Source organism: Salmo salar, chromosome ssa14 (assembly GCF_905237065.1).
Source record: "Salmo salar chromosome ssa14, Ssal_v3.1, whole genome shotgun sequence".
Taxonomy (NCBI): Eukaryota; Metazoa; Chordata; class Actinopteri; order Salmoniformes; family Salmonidae; genus Salmo; species Salmo salar.
Window position 1 is genome coordinate 66,683,927 of NC_059455.1, and position 18,606 is coordinate 66,702,532.

Here is an 18,606-nt window from a genome sequence, read left to right on the forward strand (position 1 = left end):
GCACCCCTAAACTTCTTCCCGCGACTATAGATGGGCTCCTAAGGTTTCACCCTAGTGGTTGAATTCCTTGGAGTGGTGGGAATGTTTAATATCATTGACCGAGAAACCCATCTCACCCAATCCGTGCAAAACACGGTCTGAGGAGACCAAGGTGATGACGTTCGAGCGAAATGGGAGCAGCACCGGGCTGGTTCTATATAAAGAGAGAAAGTTTCCAAGCAAAAACAGAAGCAAGTGCAGCACCCACCCATGAACAGAAGAGTGAGGACCTGAACTGCAAATTAGAGAGGGAGAGAATAATACCAAAGTCACGGATAGTTGCCAAGAGAACTTTGCTGAAGTACGACTTGTTTCGCATCCTCTCAGTTCAAGCGGAAGATTTTCAGCACCATGGACAGCATCAGGGTCCGCGCAGTCTTCTACCTGGGCGTCTGTCTGTCTGTCTTCAGTGTTGATTGCCAGAAGCAGATGTCACCCGATAACAGACTCTCTTCACAAGATGAACAATTTCCACTGGTATATGTCACCAGAAATTTGGTGTGTCAAATTTACTCATTTACTTATTTTTCTGTTCTTTTTGAGGATTTTAGGATAAAACTGTTTGTTTCGACTCAAACCAATCCAGAACTTGTTCAAGTATTTATTTATGTTGTACCATCAACTGATGTGTAACTATTCTGTGATGGAGATGGAGGATAGTCTACTTTTACCTTATGTATTCAAATTAGCTATGTAAGATATCTATTATGTACGTTAGACATTTGTGCACATTCTTGCCCAATGTCAAGTAGCCGATTATATCGTTCCGCCTTCAAGCTAATGTCGAAAAATAGATGCCATGCAATATTTATTTGGGTTGATAGTGAAGATGGTTCTAATAATCTTTATTGGCGACTTTTTTCAGGCTGATGCGCTCGAGGGGCTTCTGGAAGGCGGGCAGCAAGACAACATGATAGGTCTATCAGTGGAGAAGAAAGCAAGTCTCATTCCACGGGTAAGTCAATTAAGTCAAGAATAACCTAAGTTATTTTACATCTACCTTACATATCTCAGTTCCAAAACGCACCCAACGCAAAACCGAATGAGCGCAAAAGGTTGTACGAGAGCCATATATTTGGAGAGCCAGCAGAGCCTACGGTGCTGTCGGAAGTTGTCTGTTACATTGAATGTGCTTTTATTTGGGAACAGAAATGTGCAAGTAGGACCTAACGAATTTTGCTACACTCTCTCTCCTCTCATATTTACAGTGTGATGTTGGAGAGCGGTGCGCCATGAAGCACGGGCCGCGCATCGGAAGGCTTTGTGACTGTCTGCGAGGCACCGCATGCAACACATTCTTCCTGCGTTGTTACTGACCCCGGTCACAGACCTATCCCCTCAGGCGCACAACATTTCCGAGACCCAGGCTTGTGATACGCCCATGCACCTATACCGTTACCAATGTAAATGTCAGTCTGCATGTATGACTGTCTTGAATTCCTTTGCCTTCTGGAAGTATAAACAAATGTATTTATTTTCGTTTAATAAAACACCTTCATAAAGCTCCATGCATCCTCTTGCATTGTAGACAAGCCCTTTTTGATGTGTCATTAAATCAAAAGTTCACTTCTTATTTTCCTATTGCATTTGTAGCCCTACAGCTGCAATTCAATCAGTTTATTTAGGTTTATACTCCAAATGTGTTGCTTATAATGACATTGAAAGTCGAAAAATTTGATGAAGTTGCACAGAAATGCTATCTAAAATGACGTTTTCATTAAAACACGTTGTCCGAATTTTTCTCACATTTTAGTTCATTGACAAAAGACCAAGGTGATAAACTTCACGTTTGGAGGTAATTTTACATTATTAATGCAATAGGCCTTAATCTTGCCGAGTGATCCAGTTACTGCTGTTTTGCTGCAGATGTCTTCGCTCCATAATGACTATGCATATGCCTAATTGTGCTGCCATCATTAAGACTTTCCAACCAAATATGAATCAATCTCTCAAGATTTGAGTTGACCTGGATGGACAAGTGGTGATCTTTAATACCAGACGGATTTGGAGCCAGACTCCGTAAATGGTTAAGGAGGCGGGTGTACATAACACAAAATCTATGACGCACTTTTCTATCACATCTTAGATCACACTGTCTGACCTTTTCGCTGAGATCATACGAATAATGCGTGCGATATGAAGATGAGATAAGGCTCTTTTTTTTTTAAATACAGATTTCAGATATTAAAGGACCAGGGCAGTCAAAAGCGTGCTTGACCTGTATTTTATATATATTTCCACACTATAAGGTTGGAATAATACTGTGACATTTTTAAGATTATGATAATGCCCTTTTAGTCTAAGAGCTGGTGGTAAATTAGGGGACAGATCAATAAGAAACAGAGTCCTAAATCTCTCTGCCAATGGCAGCTAGTTTTCCCCTCCCCACTCAGACCACTTCCACACAGTGCTAGAAAAATTCTTGCTCTTTGCTAAGCTATTTTTGTTTCTTTTTGACCATTTTAATTGAAAACAATTACAGAAACCAGGTTTCCATCCATCCTTTTTATGTGAGTAAAGTACTGTGCCTTCAGAAAGTATTCATATCCTTTGACTTATTCAACATTTTGTTGTTTTACAGCTTTCAAAATTGATTAAATTGATTTATTTCCTCAACCATCTACACACAATACCCCATAATGACAAAATGAAAACATGTTTTTAGACATTTTTGAAATGAAAATGAAATACAGAAACATCTAATTTACATGAAGTGCCAGTAAAAAGGTTGCACACACCTACTCATTCCAGGGTTTTTCTTTATTTTCACTATTTTCTACATTGTAGAATATTAGTGAAAACATCAAAACTATGAAATAACACATATGGAATCATGTAGTAACCAAAAAAGTGTTAAACAACACAAACTATATTTTATATTTGAGATTCTTCAAAGTAGCCACCCTTTGTCTTGATGACAGCCCTTTGCTATGACACTCCAAATTGGAGTTCAGGTGCATCCAATTTCCTTTGATCATCCTTGAGATGTCACTACAACTTTATTAGAGTTCTCCTGTGGCCAATTCAATTGTTTGGGCATGATTTAGAAAGAAACACACTGGTCTATATAAGGTCCCACAGTTGACAGTGCATGTCAGAGCAGAAACTATACCATGAAGTCCAAGGAACTGTCCATAGAGCTCTGAGGTAGAGTTGTGATGAGGCATACTGTATATCTGGGGAAGGGTATAAAAGTGTTGAAAGTTTCCAAGAGCACAGTGGTCTACATCATTGGGAAATGTAAAAAAAAAAAAAAAATGGAACTACCCAGAATCTGCCTAGAGTTGGCTGTCCGACCAAATTGAGTCCTTCCTGAATATGTACATGTAAGTATATGGATGAGCAATGGCCGAGTGGCATAGGCAATAGATGGTATAAAATACAGTATATACTGTACATGTGATATGAGTAATGTAAGACATGTAAACTTTATTAAAGTGGCATTATTTCGAGTGTCATTGTATAAAGTGACTAGTGATCCATTTATTAAAGTGGCCAGTGATTGGGTCTCCATGTAGACAGCAGCCTCTCTGTGTTAGTGATTGCTGTTTAGCAGTCTGATGGCCTTGGGATAGAAGCTGTTTTTCAGTCTCTCGGTCCCAGCTTTGATGCACCTGTACTGACCTCGCCTTCTGGATGGTAGTGGTGTGAATAGGCAGCAGCTCGGGTGGTTGATGTCCTTGATCTTTTTGGCCTTCCTGTGACATCGGGTGTTGTAGGTGTCATGGGGGGCAGGTAGTTTGCCCCCGGTGATGTGTTGTGCAGACCGCACCACCCATTGGAGAGCCTTGCGATTGAGGGCGGTGCAGTTGGCGTACCAGGCTGTGATACAGCCCGTCAGTATGCTCTCGATTGTGCATCTGTAAAAGTCTGTCAGGGTTTTTGGTGACAAGCCAAATTTCTTCAGCCTCCTGATGTTGAAGAGGCGCTGTTGCACCTTCTTCACCACGCTGTCTGTGTGGGTGGACCATTTCAGTTTCTCTGTGATGTGTACGCCGAGGAACTTAAAACTTTCCACCTTCTCCACTACTGTCCCGTCGATGTGGATAGGCGGGTGCTCCCTCTGCTGTTTTCTGAAGTCCACGATCATCTCCTTTGTTTTGTTGATGTTGAGTGAGAGGTTATTTTCCTGACACCACACTCCGAGTGCCCTCACCTCCTCCCTGTTGGCTGTCTCGTCGTTGTTGGTAATCAAGCCCACTACTGTTGTGTCATCTGCAAACTTGATGATTGAGTTGGGGGCGTGCATGGCCAAAGAGGGCAAAGAAGGTGTTTAGTTTGTCTGGAAGCGTGATGTCGGTGTCCGTTACGTGGCTGGATTTATTTTTGTAGTCTGTGATTTCCTGTAGACCCTGCCAAATACGTCTCGTGTCTGAGCCGTTGAATTGCAACTCCACCTTGTCCCTGTACTGGTATTTTGCTTGTTTGATTGCCTTGCGGAGGGAATAACTACACTGTTAATATTCAGACATATTCCCAGACCTCTTTCCATGGTTAAATGCGGTGGATCGAGCTTTCAGTTTTGAGCAAATGCCGCCATCCATCCACGGTTTCTGGTTAGGGTAGGTTTTAATAGTCACAGTGGGTACAACATCTCCAATGAAATTCTTTATAAACGCACTCACCGAGTCAGCACATTGGTCGATGTTGTTCTCAGAGGCTGACCGGAACATATTCCAGTCCATGTGATCAAAACAATCTTGAGGCGTGGCTTCCGATTGGTCGGACCAGAGTTGAATGGTTCTCGTCACTGGTACATCCTGTTTGAGTTTCTGCCTATAAGATGGAAGGAGCAAGATGGCATCGTGGTCAGATTTGCAGAAGGGAGGGCGGGGGAGGGCCTTGCATGCATCAGGGAAGTTAGAGTAGCAGTGGTCGAGGGTATTGCGCATGCGCATAGCGCAATCAATATGCTGGTCGAATTTACGTAGCCTTGTTCTCAAATTTGCTTTGTTAAAATCTCCAGTTACAATAAATGCAGCCTCAGAATGTATGGTTTCCAGTTTGCATATAGTCCAGTGAATTTCTTTGATGGCCGTCTTGGTGTCTGCTTGAGGGGGAATGTACACAGCTGTGACTATAACTGACGAGAATTTTCTTGGTAGGTAGAATGGCCCGCATTTGATTGTAAGGAATTCTAGATCGGGTGAGCAGAAGGATTTGAGTTCCTGTATGTTGTTATGATTACACAATGAGTCGTTAATCTTAAAGCATACACCCCCGCCCTTCCTCTTCCCAGAGAGATGTTTATCTATGTTGGCGCGATGCATGGAGAAGCCTGGTGGCTGGACCGATTCCGACAACATATCCCGAGAGCCATGTTTCCGTAAAACAGAGAATGTTAAAATCTTTGATGTCTCTCTGGAAGGCAACCCTTGCTCGAATTTCGTCTACCTTGTTGTCAAGAGACTGGACATTGGCTAGTAGTATACTCGGAGCGGTGGGCGATGTGCACGTCTACGGAGGCTGGCCAGGTGGCCGTTTCGTCTGCCCCTTCTGCGGCATTGTTGTTTTGGGTCGACTACTGGAATTCGATCCATTGTCCTGGGTGGTGGTCCAAACAGAGGATCCGCTTCAGGAAAGTCGTATTCCTGGTCGTAATGTTGGTAAATTGACATTGTTCTTATATCCAATAGTTCTTCCTGACTGTATATAATAAGACTTAAGATTTCCTGGGGTAACAATGTTAGAAATAATAAGTCGAAGTGAGGCGACCATCTCTGTCAGCGCCATCTAACTGTAAATATCGAAGTAAACTTAGAGGAGTCTCTCGATGATATGGTGTGTGGTCCCTCCCACTATACCTCGGAAAAGCATGCAGTTTTTTAGGCTACAAATTAAATAAATGATAATGAACTTCACAGTTTGATGAAAGTGCATGGTGATGAGCTTGATGCTCCTTTCCAATAAATGTCGAGGGTCTTCTTCTGGTGACATAATGATCGATGCTTGGCTGCTATTTGACAAATTATAAGAACCTCGATATTTAATCTCATTATGTAATAGGTTATACCGACATTGCATCTGCAAGCTGTTGGCTAGAGCGCACGTGCCAAGACCAGAGTGGGCACATTCACCATATAATGCCAAATTTTTTGGTGCTGAAACCATCAGTAGAGTTGACAATGCAATGGGAATTTAACTGCAACATTTATTTTCATGTACACTATGTCATAACGCTTTTATCCGCAACAAGTCGATTTGATAGAAACACATGCGGTGGGAAAATGCACATATTGTTTCATGCAGATGTTTTAAACATTCGCAAGAATATTGAATCGGTAGCCAATTGGAGGGAAACCTGGCTAATACGGTTGTTACCCAGAAATGATTTGGTATTGAGATAAAAACGGCTGCATTGGACCTTTAAGACAATTATCAGACATGTACATGAAGGCGCGGTAGATTAACTAAAGGAAATTGTGTGATAGGCTAATAGGCAATGTTTGCTCTGTCTTGTGGATATAGTCTACACCGTGGTTGGTTAATTTGAGCTAAACGCCAAGGCCTACAGCTTGTGTCAACCTGTCAAAGTGTAATTTGCAACGGAAGTCATGTGATCATTAAACCCGTTTAGAAAAGGAAAGATTACCGTGCATGTAGGAGAGTGTTTGCGCACACTGGGCAGTGTGCTTGTTAAAGAGGCTCGGCTATAGCGTCTGCTATTGACGTCGAGACAAACTATTGTTTGTGGACATCGGAGTCAAACGACCCATTAGTTGACCTGAAATGCGCACAGCACCTTGGAGAGCTCTTGCGCGTAGTGAATCACTCGGCCGCGTGGTGCGTACAGATCAGCAGCGCCACTGTCTGACAATTTAGTGGAAATCACGCTATGACGAATGTCACGGTGCTGTTTCTGCTGATGTGTTGTGTTCTATGTGTGCACTTTCTGTCTGTCGGAGTAGAGGGAAGATTACCGGACGTTCCGTCGTTGGAAACACGAGACTCACGCAAGCATAAACAGGTGAGTTTGGTTAGATATCCTGGCTATGATTTAAACAGCATAGTCATTTAATATAAGGCTAACTTTATTATATGAATCAATTCAGTCTAGTGAACATAATTGTTTAATGGTACTATGGACTATGATGATTAGGGCTTTGGTCTCGGCCCCAATATAGCCAAGTCATTTTCACTCTTCTATTCTAGTTGGGTGTCCCTGTCCATGATAGGGGGAAGCTTCAGAGGGAAATATCTTCCTCAGTTTTGAGGAACAAGTTCAACCGCCTTCCTGGAGTATGTCAACGTCTACGCAGAAGGAGAATCACAATTCTGGTACATTATTGGCTGTAACTAACCACCATTTTTTTATGCTTCCTAGAGCTGCTTTTCTGTAGAGCCGATTTGTCAAAAATGCAGTTGGACAATATATTTTTAGTAGTTGGCCCTTTTCCTAATTTTAGTATTTTATAAACCATGGGCCTAATCAAAACCCATTTAGGACTACCAGCTTTGATTGAGTAGGGCCCCAAGTTACTCTAGTTAGCCTTCAGTTTGATTGTGGTACCAGTGCGACATCTAGTGGTTCCTTGGAAACCCCCACCAACTTCACAGTGCCCTTGTTTGGCATCGGTGCAATCTAGCACACACAAATCAACAATGGAATCAATTTTGTCATGTACTTTTCTTTCAGTGCAATTCCAACGTGGGCAAGTACTGTTCGGTCAGAGAAGGAGCTCAACATGGCCACATTTGCCGCTGTCCAAGAGCATCAAAGTGTAAATACTTCTTTCTGAGGAGTCTGTAGAGCTCAATCTAGATTTCCTTTGTCTGTTGTGCTATTTGTCTCCTGTCAAACTGTTTTGACTACTAAATAAATGCACATTTTCAAGAGAAAAATATAATGAACACTTTCCCAGTACGTCACAAATTGTGTCTTTTGATATGAATACAGTAGTCCAAGTTGACTCTGGGAATCTTCTTTTTCATATTTTATGATCAACTTGTATCTTACATCCGTGAAAAGTTTGCCTATTTAAGGTAACACATCATTGCACGTCATAATAGGGTCGTAACACTGTCATGACACATATTTAGTCCTGTTGTGACTCTGTAAATTACTAGTTCTACTTTTACTCCACTACATTCCTAAAGAAAATATGTACTTTTTACTCCCATACATTTTACCTGACACCAAAAAGTAGTCATTACATTTTGAATGCTCAGGCAGGAGAGACTTATGGTCCAATTCACACACCTATCAATATAACACATTGCCATACCTACAGCCTCTGATCTGGCAGACTCACGAAACACAAATACTACATTCGTAAATGGTCTGAGTGTTGGAATGTGCCTGTCTGTCCGTAAAGGAAAAAAAATGGAGGGTAAAAAAGTGCCTTCAGGTTAATTTGAGGAATCTGATGTATAGCATTTACTTTTAGTCAAGTATTTTCTTAGTCCAAGTAAAGTCACACAGGATGGTCATAATGCTTCATGACAGTGTCATAAAGTGTATTATCTGCAAGTCATTTCAAACGAGGAAAAAAAACATGACTAAAGAATTCATTACAACAATGGACTTATGAAACAAACTTTCAAACGAAAGAAATTCTTGGCGGGAAAAAACAATCATTTGAATAAATATGGGTTGACACTTGTGTCATAACCAGCCATGCAATATGTCACAACAGGTGTAAATGTGTCATGAGTGTTATTACCATATTATAACCGTGTCATCGTGTTACATCACTGGGTGTCAAGTGTTACCCTATTTAATTACAACAAACCCAGATTAAGTGTTTTCCGACTTTCCATTTATTCTTGCACAATTCAACTCTTTGAGAGCTGCTGAGGCTGGAAAACACGTCACATAATTCCTAAAAATACATTATTTACAGTTGAAATGTAAAACCATGATAAAATCATGAAAATACTGGCAATCACCGAGCTCAGAGACCAATGTTACTAGGAGCCTACTAGGGGAGTCGAAAAAAGTGAGTCTCCGGAAATGCAACTAAGTTTTTAAATGAATGAAAACAGAAAAAAATATGTGCAGTATGTCGTTTGTGTATTGGATGACGCTATACCCTATCAAAAAGTAGTCAAATGTCAGTGTTTGCGTTTAGAACCATGCCTGGAATCTCCAAATACACAAGATTTCACCACCTAGTGATTATAGACTTTTGGCAGAACACCAATACTGAACCTTGGAAATATGAATCCCACGGAGGTGAAAACAGCACTGCAGCATGAAACTCACACAACAGTACACAGTAACACTGCAACACCCCTCCCCCTATAAGACTGATTCTAGATCCACTTGAGTCACAGACCTAGTTATTAGGCCATGTTTCCAAGTCAGACAGGACATTTGACACTAGATTACATTATTGGTTCTCTCAGAGAACAGAAACATGTGCCAGAAACTTTTCTGGCATTTGTCAGACAAGTGCCAGAAACTTCTCTGGCATTTGTCAGACAATTCTGTATATTGAACACAGGTTTCAATCCACTTTTTAAAGCCCCCCCCCCAAAAAAAAATGGCAAAGAAATGTATGTGGCTTGAACTAATCCATCAGTTGTCTGCTACTTAGAATGCAGACAGTTCCCGTTCATCACTTTGTCTAGATCAAAGTACTGCAAGTTGCCGGCTCAGAAGAGCCATTCCCTTTAGGGATATTCATTCCATTGACAAAACGCCAGACACTGTTCATCATTTGTGCTTTGGCGGGTTAAAATTAGGGCTGGAGTTTCACTGTCAATCTTGATTTTATAAGCTTGTTACTGTCAGGCCTAATTTCTTCAACAACCCCCCCGCCCCCCCCCAAAAAAGTGAAACCGTTTTCCAGTCAGTCTGGCCCATTGGACATTACGTTCTCCAGACCCCCATGCTGTTGAAATTAAGCGGCTGTGGTAATTCTTAACAGTTTGAAATGTTGAGATGAGCCACCATGGTGAGTTCTACTAGTCTCTTCACTCCAGTGTACTGTGCTAGATGGACTCGATCTGCCTGCGGACTTTCTCGGAGGCAAGCCGGTCCAGCGAACGTTGCCTAGCGACCACTATGAGTGCAAACAGTATGGTGAGGCCCAACATGGCTCCTTCAAACTTCCAGAAAAGGTGTTCCTCCATCAGGGTAGAGCGGCAGCTACGAGCAGAAGGGAAACAAGCGTATGCATTATGGAAAGCTTGACAGAATCGATTTTATCATGTGTAAAAACAAATCACAAAAATCTTTATTCAACCTTAAAAATCAGTCTGTGCAGTAGTCTAACATTTGAGTTTGTCTCTTGTAATCTGTTAGGAAAAAGCGCCTATAGTGTTTTCCTAAGATCAGTTATCTATTTAGTCTGGTTAATGACATCCAATTCACACGAGATGTGGGTCCAACCTGTGAAATCAAGAGACAGCTCAGCATCACAAGATCACAACGAAATGTCAATAGAAGCTGTAGGTGCTCACCTCTTGTACTCGTCTTTATTAGACTTGGTACAGTTGATCCCCTCCACGTATCCCGTCTGAATACATGCTGCCCACGACTTCTAGGGGGAGGACAGGATGGTTAAGGGCGCCTAGTCTACAAACTGTCGAAAATGATGTATCAGACACAGAAAACAATGTTTTCATGACAGTAATGTGTTGGTGGAAGGTGCAAGGGAATTCAATGGGTTTACACTGGATATACAAGCCCAACAGAAAAGTTGGAGAGAGGGTTTGTGTTTAGCTTGGAAGTGTCCTAAACCAGGTTGCAATACCAGACTGTGTTTTTCTCTTTCACTGGGCTAGCTTAAACCTGCCTACTTTAAAATCAGATAAGAATATCCCAGTATTCTCTATAGCTTACAGTTAAAAGGGCTTGTTGCAGCTTGAAGTCCACTGCCATAAGCAACCACTTGGACTGTGAGGTAGCATAAAACACGACTACCTTAATAGCATACATTGAATATACTGCATTCATCTTTAAAGGAGAGATATTCACATCTCCCAATAATAAACTGTCTATTAACCAGAGAACTATTGGCGGAAGAAAGGAAATGTAAAGAGAAGTGTGGGGAGGGAGATGGACAAAGAGAGAAATCTCACCGACTGGAAAGTGTTGCACCGGAAGCATTCCACTGCAACCACAAACTCCTCCATCTGCCAACAGGGGGTGGTTACCGGCCTGGCCACTAAAACACAGGCGAAACACAATGCCTTGAATCAGTATCTGAAAAGGACTGGGAATAGTTTTGACAGAAATTATGCTGAATGACATGACCAGTGACACAGTTTTGTTTATACCCTCTGACAATAGTGAAGTAAACTGGAGCTTCTATCAGCCCCACACACAAACCTGTGCTTCTCTGTGAAATGTGTTGCTAACTTGCTATACAAACAAACGATGTATGAGCAGTCACTGGCATTTGTGTTTGCAGCACCACATCAATCCTGTACTCAAGTTCTCCAACTCATTCTTATCAAATACTGATAAAAAGTATAGCACCTGTGGTCTTCTCCTCACTCAGCAGAGCTGCACCAAACACTCTGAAAGAGACCGTAATGAGGGTTAAGCTCTGAAGCAACGCTGAGCATAAAGCATTATCAGCAATAAGGATGACACCAGTACACTCACCTGAGAGACACCAAAATCCAGAAGAGTGCATGCAAGGCCAGGATTCTGGGCCTCAAGCACGACATGGGGATTCTGCAATCGCTCTCCATCCTCCCCATGCAGGTGCGTGTGGTGTGCGCCACAATTACAACCAAGGCCTGAAGCTTGTCATCGTGGAATTATTCTCTATGGTCCAAAATGGCTTAAACCTGCTACACAATCAAACCCCTACCATAATAAGAGACTGAAACATTGGGCAACGGGGAATGCCCATGTTCAACAACCAAACATCCATTTAGCCCATGTAAAATTAGCAACCACTAAGACACTGTTAAGCAGAGGTTAAAGAAGCTTATCTAGATGCCACTGTTAATCGCATTAACGTTACATGTCCAATTGAAGCATGATGGTTCAAGTTCAACTGTGTTTTCCTCCCTAGCCTAGAGCTGGACCTCATACGCGGTCTTCCAGTCATTTAAACTACTCCCCCCAACAGATACGCCGTAGGTTGACTGTGGACACCTACCTATGTGGGCAGGGTCTGCTGAACAAGGCATTACGCTAACTAGCAAAATATCTGTAACTGACTTCATGATGAAAACACTTATCCAGCCATTTCTCCCTGTTCACTCATCCGTGAATGAGACAATGCAGCAAACCTTCCACCAGTCAACTGGACTTCAACCTTTATCTCATCTTTCCATTCGTAATATCTGTCTAAACATATTAACAAAGCAGACAATGCGGGTCGCTTTTAGGGAGTGTAGTTGCTAACTAGCTAGCAACAGTTCTAAATCAAAGTTATGGAACTTAACTAGCTACAAGGCATTACGCTAACTGCATAGCTAGTTAAAGGTATCTTAAGTAATAGGTTAGTTTGATATCGTGCCACTAATCATTGATAATAGCTACTATAGCAAGTAAAGTAGCACTATCATAACTTGGTTTAGGCACTAACAAGCAAGTTAGCTACATGACATACAAAGCAACATGATTAACAACCGGCTATTTTGTTCCCAGTATAGCCGCTAGTCTCGTTAGCCTAGCGGGGGTTAAGGTTTACTAGCTAACGTTAACATAGCGAGAAGATGGCTAACGTTAGTAGCATAACTTAGTCGTCAGAATCCATTCTGATTAGCATGCTGAAAGAATTGACCATACAAATGTAATGTTAGATATTATTCGTTGAAAAGCAAACCTTAACAGAAGTCTCACAAAGACCTAGTGTGATTTTGTTGTTTTCGTTCAGTCCCTGAATAGCCGTTTAGTTAAAGAAGAAGTGGAGAAGTGCACAGCCATTTTGAGTCATGTTGGAAACGCTAATGAATACGTAACGGTACGTCATCAAATGCGTTGCATACTGGTTGCGCCGGTGTCATTAGCCTCAGCTTCCTCTAGCGCTTGTTGTCTACAACGCAAACTCTGGCAGACTTGTGACTTGTGTTAAACCTACCTGTTCAGGAAAAATACCGTGCGCCTAGGTCTGCTGATAGTGAAAGAACTGGAAACCAATTTAAATGCAAAATGATGTTGCTCTGAGTCTGGATAACTGAAATGCCCAGGGGCCGGTCAGCCCAGGTCCACCATGCCCTATTTTGTTTATATTCTACCTGGCTCTGAGAATAGTGCATTGAACTGCTCACAATATACAGATAACACTGCAGCACTCCACCTCCTCCAATGAAAATGCTTATAAATCAACAAAATCGTAGCTCACTGGTCCTTGTCTCATATGTTGACCTACTACTTTATTTCAATTTGTTCAAAAGTATATTTTGGGCTTATGTATAATATGGTTCTATAGTATCTAACCTGATATTTGTTCATGTCAGATCAAATCTATGCCTACTTAATTTCCAGTTGACTGTAGCCAATGCATGTCCCCAATACCTGATATATAGGTGGGTACAGGAGGGTATTGTGTCCCCAATACTGTTATTACAGTACAGATACTGGTAGACCATGGCTGTGTCTATTCATAAACAATGGTAGATACACACTTCTATCATATATTATGATCAGCACCATCATCCCGGCAACACTAGACCCACTCCAATTCGCATACCGCCCCAACAGATCCAAAGATGACGCAATCTCAATCGCACTCCACACTACCCTTTCCCAACTGGACAAAAGGAACACCTACAGTGGCAAGAAAAGTATGTTTCCCTTTGGAATTACCTGGATTTCTGCATAAACTGGTCATAACATTTGATCTGATCTACATCTAGGTCACAACAATAGACAAACACAGTCTGCTTAAACTAATAACACACAAACAATTATACATGTTCATGTCTTTATTGAACACACCGTGTAAACATTCACAGTGCAGGGTGGAAAAAGTAAGTGAACCCTTGGATTTAATAACTGATTGACCCTCCTTTGGCAGCAATAACCTCAACCAAACGTTTTCTGTAGTTGCGGATCAGACCTGCACAACAGTCAGGAGGAATTTTGGACCATTCCTCTTTACAAAACTGTTTCAGTTCAGCAATATTCTTGAGATGTCTGGTGTGAACTGCTCTCTTGAGGTCATGCCACAGCATCTCAATCGGGTTGAGGTCAGGACTCTGACTGGGCCACTCCAGAAGGCGTATTTTCTTTTGTTGAAGCCATTCTGTTGTTGATTTACTTCTGTGTTTTGGGTCATTGTCCTGTTGCATCACCCAACTTCTGTTGAGCTTCAATTGGCAGACAGATAGCCTAACATTGTCATGCAAAATGTCTTGATAAACTTGGGAATTCATTTTTCAGTCGATGATAGCAAGCTGTCCAGGCAATGAGGCAGCAAAGCAGTCTCAAACCATGATGCTCCCTCCACCATACTTTACAGTTGGGATGAGGTTTTGATGTTGGTGTGCTGTGCCTTTTTTTCCTCCACACATAGTGTTGTGTGTTCCTTCTAAACAACTCAACTGTAGTTTCATCTGTCCACAGAATATTTTGCCAGTAGCGCTGTGGAACATCCAGGTGCACTTTTGCAAACCTCAGATGTGCAGCAATGTTTTTTTTGGACAGCAGTGGCTTCTTCCGTGGTGTCCTCCCATGAACACCATTCTTGTTTAGTGTTTTACGTATCGTAGACTTGTAAACAGAGATGTTAGCATGTTCCAGAGATTTCTGTAAGTCTTTAGCTGATACAGTAGGATTCTTCTTAACCTCATTGAGCATTCTGTGCTGTGCTCTTGCAGTCATCTTCGCAGGACGGCAACTCCTAGGGAGAGTAGCAACAGTGCTGAACTTTCTCCATATATAGACCATTTGTCTTACTACGGACTGATGAACATCAAGGCTTTTAGAGATACTTTTGTACCCTTTACAGCTTTATGTAAGTCAACAATTCTTAATCTTAGTTCTTGTGAGATCTCTTTTGTTCAAGGCATGGTTCACATCAGGCAATGCTTCTTGTGAATAGCAAGCTCAAATTTTGTGAGTATTTTTTATAGGGCAAGGCAGTTCTAACCAACATCTCCAATCTCATCTCATTGATTGGACTCCAGGTTAGCTGATTCCTGACTCCAATTAGCTTTTGAGAAGTCATTAGCCTAGGGGTTCACATACTTTTTCCAACCTACACTGTGAAAGTTTAAATTATTTATTCAATATAGACCAGAAAAATGTAATAATTTGTGTGCTATTAGTTTAAGCTGTGGCAGACCAGGGGGTTGGGTCAAAACGTTTACACAGATCAGACACGGACAGAGTATGATTAGCTCAGTTTCAAAGGTGTTTATTAAAATAATAGTCCAAAAGAAAAGAATATGTCACCCCAAGAGACCTTCTCCGGGATACTGTCTTCTGGGCGCCGGGGCCTTGCTGTGTCCTGTGGGGATCAAAAACTGAACTCTCTCGTTACCTCTGGTACCATCCTCAACTATACAGGAGTCCTTTCCTCCCCCAGTCCTCCCCTGTGTGCTGCCCTTCTGGCAGCTTTATGGGACTTGTACAGCTGGTGAGCAATCAGCCCTTGATTACTCACCAACCCCAATCAGCCCCAATTAGTCCTGGCCGGAGAGCCCGTCGAGACCTGGCACATCCAGCAGATGGAGCCATCGCCTCGTGATGTATACTCCGTCTGTCACCAGGCCTTGACGAGTCTCCCCCTGGTGGCTGACCTGAGGTACGCCACAAAGCACACTATGTTTGTCTATTGTTGTGACTCAGAAATCCAGGTAATTCCAAAGGGTTCACATACTTTTTCTTGCCACTGTATGTGAGAATGCTGTTCATTGACTATAGCTCAGCGTTCAACACCATAGTACCCACAAAGCTCATCACTAATCTAAGGACCCTGGGACTAAACACCTCCCTCTGCAAGTGGATCCTGGACTTCCTGACGGGCCGTCCCCAGGTGGTAAGGGTAGGCAACAACACATCTGCCACGCTGATCCTCAACACGGGGGCCCCTCAGGGCTGTGTGGTTAGTCCCCTCCTGTACTCCCTGTTCACCCACGACTGTGTGGCCAAGCATGACTCCAACACTATCATTAAGTTTGCTGACGACAACGGTGGTGGGCCTGATCACTGACAATGATGAGACAGCCTATAGGGAGGAAGTCAGAGACCTCGCTGTGTGGCGCCAGGACAACAACCTCTCCCTCAATGTGAGCAAGACAAAGGAGCTGATTGTGTACTACAGGAAAGGGAGGGCCAAACACACCCCCATTCACATCGATAGGGCTGTAGTGGAGGGGGTCAAGAGTTTCAAGTTCCTTGGTGTCCACATCAACAAACTATAATGGTCCAAACACACCAAGACAGTCGTGAAGAGGGCACGACAACGCCTTTTCCCCTTCAGAAGACTAAAAAGATTCAGCATGGGTCGTCAGATCCTCAAAAAGTTCTACAGCTGCACAATCGAGAGCATCCTGACCGGTTGCATCACCGCCAGGTATGGCAACTGCTCGGCATCCAACCGTAAGGCGCTACAGAGGGTAATGCACAAAGCCCAGTACGTCGCTGGGGCATAGCTTCCTGCCATCAAGGACCAGTATACTAGGCAGTGTCAGAGGAAGGACCAAAAAATTGTCAAAGACTACAGTCACCCAAGTCATGGGTGTCAACCAAAAGGCTCGTTAACAGCTTCTACCCTCAAGCCATAAGACTGCTGAACAATTAATCAAATGGCCACCTGGACCACAGCTACTTTATTTACTATGCATAGTCACTTTACCCCTACCTACATGTACAAATTACCTCGACTAACTTGAACCCCCGCACATTGACTCGGTACCGGTACCCCCTGTATATAGCCTCGTTATTGTTATTTTATTGTATTACTTTTTTATTACATTTTTACTTTAGTTTATGTAGTAAATATTTTCTTGACTCTATTTTCTTAAAACTGAATAGTTGGTTAAGGGCTTGTAAGTGAGCATTTCACGGTAAGGTCTACACCTGTTGTACTCGGCGCATGTGACAAATACAATTAGATTTTATTTTATTTGTTCTATGGTGAGGTTTATACAGTACCAGTCAAAAGTTTGGACACACCTACTCATTCAAGTGCTTTTCTTTATTTTTACTATTTTCTACATTGTAGAATAAAAGTGAAGACTTCAAAACTATGAAATAACACATATGGAACCATATAGTAACCAAAAAAGTGTTAAACATATCAAAATATATTTCAGATTTTAGATTCTTCAAAGTACCCACACTTTGCCTTGATGACAGCTTTGCACACTCTTGGCATTCTCTCAACGAGCTTCACCTGGAATGCTTTTCCAACAGTCTTGAAGGAGTTCCCACATATGCTGAGAAGTTGTTGGCTGCTTTTCCTTCACTCTGCGGTCCAACTCATCCCAAACCATCTCAATTGGGTTGAGGTCAGGTGATTGTGGAGGCCAGGTCATCTGATACAGCACTCCATCACTCTCATTCTTGGTCAAATAGCCCTTACACAGCCTGGAGGTGTGTTAGGTCATTTTCTTATTGAAAAACAAATGATAGTCCCACTAAGCGCAAACCAGATGGGATGGCATATCGCTGCAGAACACTTGTGGTAGCCATCATGGTTAAGTGTGCCTTGAATTCTAAATAAATCACCAACAGTGTAACCAGCAAAGCACCCCCACAATATCACACCTCCTCCTCCATGCTTCATGGTGGGAACCACACATGCAGAGATCATCCGTTCAACTACTTTGCGTCTCACAAAGACACAGCGGTTGGAACCAAAAATCTGAAATTTGGACTCCAGACCAAAGTACAGATTTCAACCAGTCTAATGCCCATTGCTCATGTTTCTTGACCCAAGCAAGTCTCTTTGTATTATTGGTGTCCTTCAGTATTGTTTTCTTTACAGCAATTTGACCATGAAGGCCTGATTCACACAGTTTCCTCTGAACAGTTGATGTTGAGATGTGTCTGTTACTTGAACTCTGTGATGCAGTTATTTGGGCTGCAATCTGAGGCTGGTAACTCTAATTAACTTATCCTCTGCAGCAGAGCTAACTGGGTCTTCCTTTCCTGTGGCGGTCCTCATGAGAGCCAGTTTCATCATAGCACTTGATGGTTTTTGCGACTGCACTTGAAGAAACTTTCAAGTTCTTGACATTTTCCAGATCGACTGACCTTCATGTCTTAAAGTAATGATGGACTGTCATTTATTTCTCTTTGCTTATTTGAGCTGTTCTTGCCATAATATGGACTTGGTCTTTTACCAATTAGGGCTATCTTCTGTATACCACCCCTACCTTTTCACAACACAACTGATTGTCTCAAATGCATTAAGAAGGAAAGAAATTCCATAAATGAACTTTTAACAAGACACACCTGTTAATTGAAATGCATTCCAGGTGATTACCTCATGAAGCTGGTTGAGATAATGGCAAGAGTGTGCAAAGCTGTCATCAAGGCAAAGGGTGGCTACTTTGAAGAATCTAAATTAAAATATATTTTGATTTAACACTTTTTTGGATACTACATGATTCCGTATGTGTTATTTCATAGTTTTGATGTATTTACTATTATTCTACAATGTAGAAAATAGTACAAATAAAGAAAAACCCTTGAATGAGTAGGTG

The 18,606-nt window shown here is 42.1% G+C and overlaps 3 protein-coding genes across 6 annotated transcripts; 2 read left to right on the plus strand and 1 right to left on the minus strand.

Annotated features, from left to right (window-relative positions):
• The first annotated feature begins 239 nt into the window (after positions 1-239).
• Positions 240-1,566, plus strand: LOC100196198 (Cocaine- and amphetamine-regulated transcript protein). 2 transcript variants are annotated; one of them, XM_014141510.2, is made up of 3 exons: positions 240-516; positions 905-994; positions 1,248-1,566. In XM_014141510.2, the coding sequence occupies exons 1-3, from the start codon at positions 391-393 to the stop codon at positions 1,353-1,355; spliced, it is 324 nt and encodes a 107-aa protein (XP_013996985.1). In that variant the 5' UTR covers positions 240-390; the 3' UTR covers positions 1,356-1,566. The 2 variants fall into 2 exon arrangements, with proteins under 2 accessions (XP_013996985.1, NP_001134699.1); NM_001141227.1 differs by having other exon boundaries at positions 255-537; positions 1,248-1,544.
• Positions 1,567-5,758: 4,192 nt separating this feature from the next.
• Positions 5,759-7,903, plus strand: si:ch211-191i18.4 (cocaine- and amphetamine-regulated transcript protein). Its single transcript, XM_014141614.2, has 3 exons — positions 5,759-7,006; positions 7,192-7,317; positions 7,676-7,903. Exons 1-3 carry the CDS (start codon positions 6,875-6,877, stop codon positions 7,787-7,789), a joined length of 372 nt encoding a protein of 123 aa, XP_013997089.2. The 5' UTR covers positions 5,759-6,874; the 3' UTR covers positions 7,790-7,903.
• An 873-nt stretch (positions 7,904-8,776) lies between these two features.
• Positions 8,777-12,934, minus strand: jtb (jumping translocation breakpoint). Of its 3 annotated transcripts, none has more exons than XM_014141612.2 (6): positions 12,774-12,934; positions 11,597-11,784; positions 11,468-11,508; positions 11,068-11,153; positions 10,447-10,526; positions 8,777-10,132 (listed from the first exon to the last, which is right to left on the minus strand). In XM_014141612.2, exons 2-6 carry the CDS (start codon positions 11,692-11,694, stop codon positions 9,976-9,978), a joined length of 462 nt encoding a protein of 153 aa, XP_013997087.1. In that variant the 5' UTR covers positions 11,695-11,784; positions 12,774-12,934; the 3' UTR covers positions 8,777-9,975. The 3 variants fall into 3 exon arrangements, with proteins under 3 accessions (XP_013997087.1, XP_013997088.1, XP_013997086.1); XM_014141613.2 differs by having other exon boundaries at positions 10,447-10,523; positions 11,597-11,787; positions 12,774-12,919; XM_014141611.2 differs by having other exon boundaries at positions 11,597-11,787; positions 12,774-12,919.
• Positions 12,935-18,606: the final 5,672 nt, after the last annotated feature.